The sequence below is a fragment of the Camelina sativa genome, chromosome 3 (genome assembly GCF_000633955.1).
Source record: "Camelina sativa cultivar DH55 chromosome 3, Cs, whole genome shotgun sequence".
Lineage (NCBI taxonomy): Eukaryota > Viridiplantae > Streptophyta > Magnoliopsida > Brassicales > Brassicaceae > Camelina > Camelina sativa.
The window spans coordinates 1328829-1337428 of NC_025687.1; the positions used below are offsets into that span (position 1 = coordinate 1328829).

General features: G+C 36.5%; 2 protein-coding genes, 1 long non-coding RNA gene and 1 pseudogene across 9 annotated transcripts in view; 2 read left to right on the forward strand and 2 right to left on the reverse strand.

The window, feature by feature from the left end:
• The window catches only part of LOC109125134 (probable RNA polymerase II transcription factor B subunit 1-1), a 2793-nt gene extending 2759 nt beyond the window's left edge, over window positions 1-34 (forward strand). Inside the window, exon 5 of the mRNA XM_019239410.1 lies at window positions 18-34. Coding sequence (XP_019094955.1) covers window positions 18-34 — 17 coding nt within the window. The remainder of the gene's footprint in view (window positions 1-17) is intronic.
• LOC104778549 lies at window positions 52-3233 on the forward strand (annotated as a pseudogene).
• On the reverse strand, window positions 2874-4916 carry LOC109131970. Of its 7 annotated transcripts, none has more exons than XR_002037301.1 (7): window positions 4110-4913; window positions 3940-4020; window positions 3739-3847; window positions 3453-3639; window positions 3283-3357; window positions 3051-3173; window positions 2874-2966 (listed from the first exon to the last, which is right to left on the reverse strand). It is a non-coding gene; the product is annotated as an uncharacterized LOC109131970 (long non-coding RNA). The 7 variants fall into 7 exon arrangements; XR_002037305.1 differs by having other exon boundaries at window positions 2935-3173; window positions 3453-3502; window positions 3598-3658; window positions 4110-4915; XR_002037304.1 differs by having other exon boundaries at window positions 2935-3173; window positions 3453-3502; window positions 3598-3653; window positions 4110-4914.
• On the reverse strand, window positions 8004-8575 carry LOC104761286 (monothiol glutaredoxin-S13-like). The gene has a single exon (XM_010484353.2). It carries the CDS (start codon window positions 8485-8487, stop codon window positions 8032-8034), a length of 456 nt encoding a protein of 151 aa, XP_010482655.1. The 5' UTR covers window positions 8488-8575; the 3' UTR covers window positions 8004-8031.

Genomic DNA, 8600 nt, shown 5'->3' on the forward strand with positions numbered 1-8600 from the left:
ACAATCTTTGTTTATAGGTTTAATCTTCAAATAAGACGAATCTTAACTGGCTTTCGTAGTTATTTCCTACGGTAGATGACAGAAAAAGACTTCTGGACAAAATATTTCAGAGCAGAATATCTTTACAGCACCAAAAATACAGCAGTAGCTGCTGAGGACGAGGAACTCGCTGTATCTGAAGCCTGATGAGATCTTGGCTCGGGAAACTCGTCAAAAGGTTAGCTTTCTTCTATGGATTTATCATTTTCCATGTATTTTGCTTGAAAAGAAATTATATGTGGCATATCCATCTGATTTAAATGTTATTTCTTTAGATTAGACGGGTTGATCCAACTCTTGACATGGAGGCTGACGAGGGAGACGACTACAGTCATCTTATGGTAAGTAACTTAACTACCACTGTATGTGAAAGGTTTGGATAATTTCAAAAGAGTGCATCAATGATTCTGTTTGAAAGAAAATTTCAAATGTTCAGTTAGTACTGTACAGATTCACACAGACAGAAATGTCTTTCTTCGGTGTTTTTAGTGTTGGTGTTTATGTATTGTCTATCCCTAGAAGAAATAGTATGGCAAGAACTGGGACAATACTAACGGTGTTAAGAATCAAATTCGTAACCATGTGTCACATGTTTATTTTCTAGAATTCTTAGCGAACCTGATCAGAATTGTTAAATCAAGAAATTTAGTTTCTTTCAGATAATTCTGAATTAGTGCTTTTGCTTATCCACATGACCGATACTTTTATATTAGCATGTGTGAGAAGGAGCTCAAAACTGATATCTAGAGAACATTAATCTCGACATTGACATTGTGCTCTTTGTATGCGGTTGAAAGATTATTTACAATACACTGTATCAAATTATCTTATATTGTGCTTAATTTAACATTCCTGTAACACAGGACCACGGGATCCAGCGTGATGGCACCATGGATGTTGTTGAACCACAGAATGACCAGTTTAAACGATCACTTTTGCAAGATCTTAATCGTCATGCTGCTGTTGTATTGGAAGGCAGAAGCATTGGTAAACACCTCTAAGCACCTCATTTGAATATTTTTATCTGAACATTTTATAACGGTAGACAACTCACGAAGTGTAAACATTTATGTTGGCCTTTTGACTTTAATTCTTGGTGGTAAATATACAATAATATTCCTTTAAATTGGTAAGCAGATGTTGATTCAGAAGATACGAGGATTGTTGCAGAGGTTCTCACACGGGTTAAACAAGGTTTGATGTTTCATTCTACTATGTTTCGCGTTTGCTTCTTTTTTTACTGTGCTAATCGATGGGCAATGCCACTTTTTATATTCATCTGACCTTGCTATCCATCTCTATTTTTACCCCTGTCAGTAAGCAAAGCTGATGGGGAGACCACCAAGGACGCTAATCAGGAGAGATTGGAAAGAATGTCCCGGGTAGCAAGAATGGAGGATCTTCAAGCACCACAAAACTTCCCGTTAGCCCCACTTTCTATCAAGGTTTGGATTTCTGCCAATATAAAGGTTTTCACAATTGATGATGGATGCTGCGTTAATCCCCTTACCCTTTCTTGTTTGTAATCAGGATCCTCGTGATTACTTTGAATCTCAACAAGGAAACATCGTCAATGTACCCAGGGGAGCAAAGGGATTAAAGAGAAATGTCCATGAAGCTTATGGATTACTAAAAGAATCCATTGTGGAGATTAGAGCTACAGGATTAAGTGATCCGTTGATTAAGCCTGAAGTTTCCTTCGAGGTGCTATTCTATCTCATAATAAAATGTGTGCTGACTAAAGAAACCATAACTTATTGCTTTGTTGCCTGAGCGAAAAATTGCCGACCCTATTCAGGTTTTCAGTTCGTTAACCCGAACTATCTCAACTGCCAAAAATATAATTGGAAAGAACCCACGAGAGAGCTTTCTAGACAGATTACCAAAGTCTACTAAGGATGAAGTTGTACACGTACGTCCGACATTTTCCAGTGTCCTAAGTGACAAGAAGTTCTATATGTACTGATTAGTGAAGAATGGGTAGTAATGCCTATGGATAAGAGGACTTTCTTCTTTCATCTACAGCATTGGACATCAATACAAGAATTACTAAGACATTTTTGCTCATCTTATCCGATAACGACCCCATATCTTCATACCAAGGTAATTTATTGTCATTTTCAAATCTCCCAATCCCGAAGTTTGCTATATACATTGATTCCTAGGCATCTCGATGAACATTTAATCTTACTTATTACACACCAAGAGCAAGTTATTATACCGAATCTCTTTTGTGGGTTCTTGTGATGTTTTGTTATTATGCAGGTTGGTAAACTGAAGGATGCAGTGTCCAATACTTATTCAAAACTCGATGTAAGCTTCGATATTCGTCATCTTTCTGACAACATAAGCAACTGGGAGTATATCTGTTAAAACAGTAGAATAGTAGATCCTAATCTCTTTATACCAATGCGTTTAAGAAAATGAAATTTGGGTAAATTTGATTTAAGTCGAATCTTATTGTATATGGTATACTGTACGGTTTCCTTGATAACTCCATGTAACTCAGGCAATGAAAGAGTCAGTGCAATCTGATCTCCGGCATCAGGTTTCTTTACTGGTTCGTCCAATGCAACAGGTTAGTTTCGTCCAATATATACAGAAAGAGTTGTATTACATTATGTCTCGGTTAAGTTTATATTTTCAACTCTTATTGCATCTATATCCAGTTTATATAGCCAAACCAAGAGTCCGGTTTAAAATTGATCTTAATCGATTCTCTTTGCCAGGCTCTTGATGCTGCGTTCCAACACTACGAAGCAGATCTGCAGAGAAGAACAGCTAAGAGCAGCGGCGGCGAAAGACCAAATGGGTACGTATAGAAGACAAAAACATAAAAATCTCTGCAAGATCTTTTGAAATTTTTCATTTAGTTGGTGTTTTTGAGATTTGTCATTTCTTTTTTTGTCCGACCAGCAGCAGGTATACTGAATGTAGACAAACTCGTTACTAAGCAAACATAAACAAGAGAGATTTAAAGTAATTTAAAAAAGTGGAGAAACAAATCTCACCCCAACACTCTCCAAAAGATTAACAGTATCATAGATTTGTGGTTGTCTCTCTTGACTCCTGTAACAAACGCCAATTCAATCTCCAGAATAGGATTTGACAATCGTTGTGTAAGACTGCAACATCTAGAGAAGGAAGAAGCAACAGCAAAAAAACCATAAGAAAAAAATCAGTTAGTTTCTCTATTGTGTTTGTAACGAAGAATAAACTTTAAAGTGGCCGAATTAGACTCACAACTTATGGATGGGGAGAATTTGAAGTGGACATCAGCAAGTTAAAGAAGACATCACCAGCTCTCCGCAAATGATCCTGCAAGAAAATGGATTTCATATCAGAAAGACAATAACAAGACAAAGGGAGTAGAAACCAAAATGTCGCAGCAAAACATTAGTTGTCAATCAGACCTTCAAATTTTGCCATGGAGGAGATGATGAAAGCCCACGTACAGTAGTAACTGCAAAACAAGAAAACGCATCCAAGCAACAGAGGAAGTGAACTGAGACCAAATACTATCAATACCAACTTCATCTAAGAGCAAGTAACACGAACCTCAAAATTCAGAGTGTCTTCATATAAATTCCATTAGGATCACTGAAGATGTATGTCTGTGCTGGTTAGTATTAGTTAGTAAAAAAACTGAAAATCCAAGTGTAAAGAAGCAAGAAAGAGAGAAGAACAGAGTTAACTTACCTTAAGCAGTCTGCTTAAGTCTTCTTCTTCTTCACTCTTCAATCCATCTCTCTGAGATAAAGCAGAGTTGAGTATTCTTCTTCTTCATTCTTCAATCCATCTCTTTGACCTGCACAACATATACCAGAATTAGATTAAAACCAAACCAAACCAATAATAAAAAAAAAAAAAAAAAAAAAAAACCCTAGGAATTTGTAAAACCTGTACTTGGCGGTCGGTCAAATCAGAAGAAGAAACGCCATCATCCGGCTCCTCCGATCACCACTTGGCACCAATATCTTCCTGCAAATTCATCAACCAAGATACTTAGAAGACAAGACAAGAGAATGAGGTCTTAACATAACTTTAGTAAACCCTAGAATTTGTATTACCTTTAGTTGGTCGATCAAATCAGATGAGAGAAAGTTGAAGAAGAAGAAGAAGAAACGCCATGGAAACAATATTCATCAAATTAGAAGAAAAAGAGAACCCTAATTCTGGGTCATCAATCATAAACCCTAGCTCTGCTCTGCTCTTCTTTGAATCTTCTTCGTTCTTCAGAAAATAGAGAAAGGAGGAATCAAAAAACCAATCTTACGCCATTAGAGAAGAGAACGAAAAGGTCCGGTGAAGAGAGTGAAGAAGAAGAAGAAGAGTCTCAGTGTTTAAGAGATGTTGAGACCTAGAGCAGTATATATATAAACATCTACACAGATTTCGATACTGCGTAGTAAATACACCCATTAATCTCTTATTCCTTGAGAAATCAAATCAAAATCCTCCATTCTCTCAGCTTCTTCGAAAAGAAAACAAAAGAAACCCATCTTTCATCTTTTTTTTTTTTTTTCCTTCTATCCTAATTTAACCTCTTTTAGTTTATTTTGGAGCAAGAAGCTCTGCGTGAGGTAGGATAGGATTGAGACAGTGAAAGCACATGATCCATTCCGAGATTGAAGTAAGCCGATGAGGCGATGATCTCACTTTCCGTAAGATTTGGCCGGAGGAAAATATATCAATTTCGTGAATGATTGATCTCCCTCCTCCTCTGCCTTCAGTCAATCGATAACGGGTGGTTTTTGTTGATTGATCTCCCTCCTCTGACATCGACAAGGGTTTCGTCGATGTCACGACAACTACAGAACAGTGCAGTGATGAAGGCCTTATTAGCAATGGGCTTTACGGTGACGGCCCACCCGAAGTCCAGTCAGGTATCATACTCTCTTCTTGATTTCTTTACAAGTAAACCATTTTGATTTTTATAATTAAAAATTTTAATTAAACAAAATTTCTTATTGAAATAAAGTTTAAGTTTTAGTTGTTGAAAAAAAACCATACTTACCATCCTATCCTTAGGAAGTCCAAAGTGTTAGAGCTTCTCCAACGGTGGATTTAGCTAAGGTTCTTATTACAAATTATAATTAAAAATAAATCAGAATGAATAAAAAAGATAAGAGTTGCCTCTTATTTAGTAAGCTTAAGAGTTGGCTCTTATTAGATACGTGTCAACATATTGTTGAGTTGGTTTTTAAAATAAAAACAAGTTTTTTTCCCTTTCTTTCTCTTCTTCCTCTTCTCTATTTCACGATACTTTCAACCCAAAACGAAGAGATTTAAAAAAAAAAAAAAATCAGAACATGGCAATCGGAGGTTTTGATAAACCAATCACTAATTGGAGATTTTGATTAATCAATCGGAAATCAAAGATTTTGATTAACCAATCGGAACGACATATCGGAGCTTTAGATTAAGCGACGAGTCTGAATGTGAAAGTGGTGAGTCTTCTCCACCAAATCAAAGCGTTACCTTCGCCAACTCGCAGATTTTGATTAACCAATCTCGATTATAAAGGTAATTTCCTTTCTCTGATTCTATGGATTCTTGTTTAGTAAGGGTATAGAAATTAGGGCTCTTTAAAGTCTGTTTCTATCTGTGTTCATAGGCATGATTGTAATTAGGGTAATCTGTTTGTAAAATGTGATCAAAGTCTCTGCCTTATTCTCTTACCTCTCTCTGTTTTCTGTTTTATTGCTCTGCTTCTCGTGAATTATGCTTTTTATGCCACCAAACAGATGCTTAATCTTTAGAAATAGATGTTTTAATTGAGCTGCAACTTGGTTTTAGTTGTGCTGGTAAGGCTATGAAGTATGTCGCATTGTAGTTGATATAGATTGTAATGGTGGCTTTTAAAAAGTGAACTAGGATATAACTTATCTGTTTTTGTTTCAGTCTTGGTTATGATCATCGTCTTGTAATCATTTATAAGTCTATAAATGTCGAGAAAGCAAGTATCTTTGGTGTTTAATTTGTTGTTTTTGTTGCTTTGCAGATCACTTGTTACTGAGTTTTACTAAAAACAAAAGATGAATCAAAGCATCCATCGGTGTTTCAGGAGCTTTATCGATTCAGCTAGAGGCTTCTGCAAAAACAGAGCTAGTTGTAGATTCGTCCATAGTGATGGAGGAGCCGATTTGGTTGGCTCTCCAAGCAGAATCGAGCTTCTTAGGTCTAATTTGATTCCTCCTAGACTTTCTCATCACTTCATGACTCGCTCTGCCGACAGTAGGTTCAGGGAGGAAGATGTGTCCAATTACTTCAGATAATTTGCCAACAAAACACATTCAACTTCTCTTTAGTCTGAATGTATGTTCTTNCTGCTCTGCTTCTCGTGAATTATGCTTTTTATGCCACCAAACAGATGCTTAATCTTTAGAAATAGATGTTTTAATTGAGCTGCAACTTGGTTTTAGTTGTGCTGGTAAGGCTATGAAGTATGTCGCATTGTAGTTGATATAGATTGTAATGGTGGCTTTTAAAAAGTGAACTAGGATATAACTTATCTGTTTTTGTTTCAGTCTTGGTTATGATCATCGTCTTGTAATCATTTATAAGTCTATAAATGTCGAGAAAGCAAGTATCTTTGGTGTTTAATTTGTTGTTTTTGTTGCTTTGCAGATCACTTGTTACTGAGTTTTACTAAAAACAAAAGATGAATCAAAGCATCCATCGGTGTTTCAGGAGCTTTATCGATTCAGCTAGAGGCTTCTGCAAAAACAGAGCTAGTTGTAGATTCGTCCATAGTGATGGAGGAGCCGATTTGGTTGGCTCTCCAAGCAGAATCGAGCTTCTTAGGTCTAATTTGATTCCTCCTAGACTTTCTCATCACTTCATGACTCGCTCTGCCGACAGTAGGTTCAGGGAGGAAGATGTGTCCAATTACTTCAGATAATTTGCCAACAAAACACATTCAACTTCTCTTTAGTCTGAATGTATGTTCTTGTGTGTGACATAAGATGTTGTTTGGTGAGGTGTAGTACTTTTGGACCAGTTCAAGATGTGAGGATACCATGTCAGCAAAAGAGGATGTTTGGATTTGTGACATTTGTGTATCCTGAGACTGTTAAGAGCATTCTCGCCAAAGGAAACTGATCACTTTGTGTGTGATTCAAGAGTTCTTGTTAAGCCTTACAAGGAGAAAGGCAAAGTCCCTGAAAAATGCAGGTACTATACTAGTAGTACGAACTCTCATACTTAGGCCTGACTATTCCATGAATCATTGTGTTTACGTCCCTTTTTATCCGTTTGTGTAGAACTAACCAAACAACGGAACGAGAATTGTTCTGAGTTCTTGTGATGGGTGTATAATTTATTTATCTCAACTCATTAAAAATGTGATCACTGATCAGTTTCTCTTAACCTTTCTTTTATATTGTTTCTTGTGAGTTCTTGTGATGGGTGTATAATTTTTTCAAAATTAAGAATCCCAATAAGAGTTTCACCATTGGAGGAGCAAAATTTTAATTACTCTTTCATAAGTTCTTATTTTCAAAAAGTACAAAATATATTCTTAAAAAAATAAAAACCTCAAAATAACATCCTCACCGTTGGAGAAGCTCTTATAAGTTCGATATATTTTCATGTATTAATATTAAATGTTTTCTTTGCTTCTGATTTTTTTCGACCTTTGAGGCTTTAACTAGATTTTAAGGTTGTTATAAATTAAGTTTAATTAAAAAAAATAGATGCAGTTTTTTGTTATTTTCTTTGTTGCCTTAACAATCTTTTACAAATTCACATAGGCAGAAGACTGCATTAAAAAAAATATCAACAAATCATGTAAAANAGATGAATCAAAGCATCCATCGGTGTTTCAGGAGCTTTATCGATTCAGCTAGAGGCTTCTGCAAAAACAGAGCTAGTTGTAGATTCGTCCATAGTGATGGAGGAGCCGATTTGGTTGGCTCTCCAAGCAGAATCGAGCTTCTTAGGTCTAATTTGATTCNAGGCAATTAAATAAAATATGATTAGGATTCAAAATCAAAGCCATAAAGCCCCAGCTTGTCTAAGACTAGGCACTAAATCACCGTTAATATGAGCAGCCATCAGATTTTCCAACCCTCCAAACAGCTTCCCTCCTATGTACATCACTGGTAATTTCTCTTTATCACTTAAGATGTTGTCGTACTTGTTGTCTTCGTCTTCACCAATTTCAACCACCAAGGGGTTCACACCATGTGTCAGTAGCAGCCGTTTCGCCACGTGTCCCATACAACACCCTCTCCTCGCAAATACCACCACAGCATTCTCCATCACCACTAGGTGGTTGCTTGATCTCTTAGTGTTTATAGATGTTGGCTTTGGCTTTGGTGATGTTAGCCATGATAATGATGTTGATGATGATGGTTTATCTTCATTCTTTGGACGGAAAATGCTATTTCCCGGCACAGTCGTCATCCACGATGATGACTCGTATGGTCTTATTGCTTTTTGCATAGTTGATGCTAGAGAGAAAGAGCGAGAGAGAGAGAGAGAGAGAGACTTGTGTAGTTCGATTAGTTTGGTAAGAGATTGGATTATTAAAGAATTTATATAGAGGATTTTGGAGA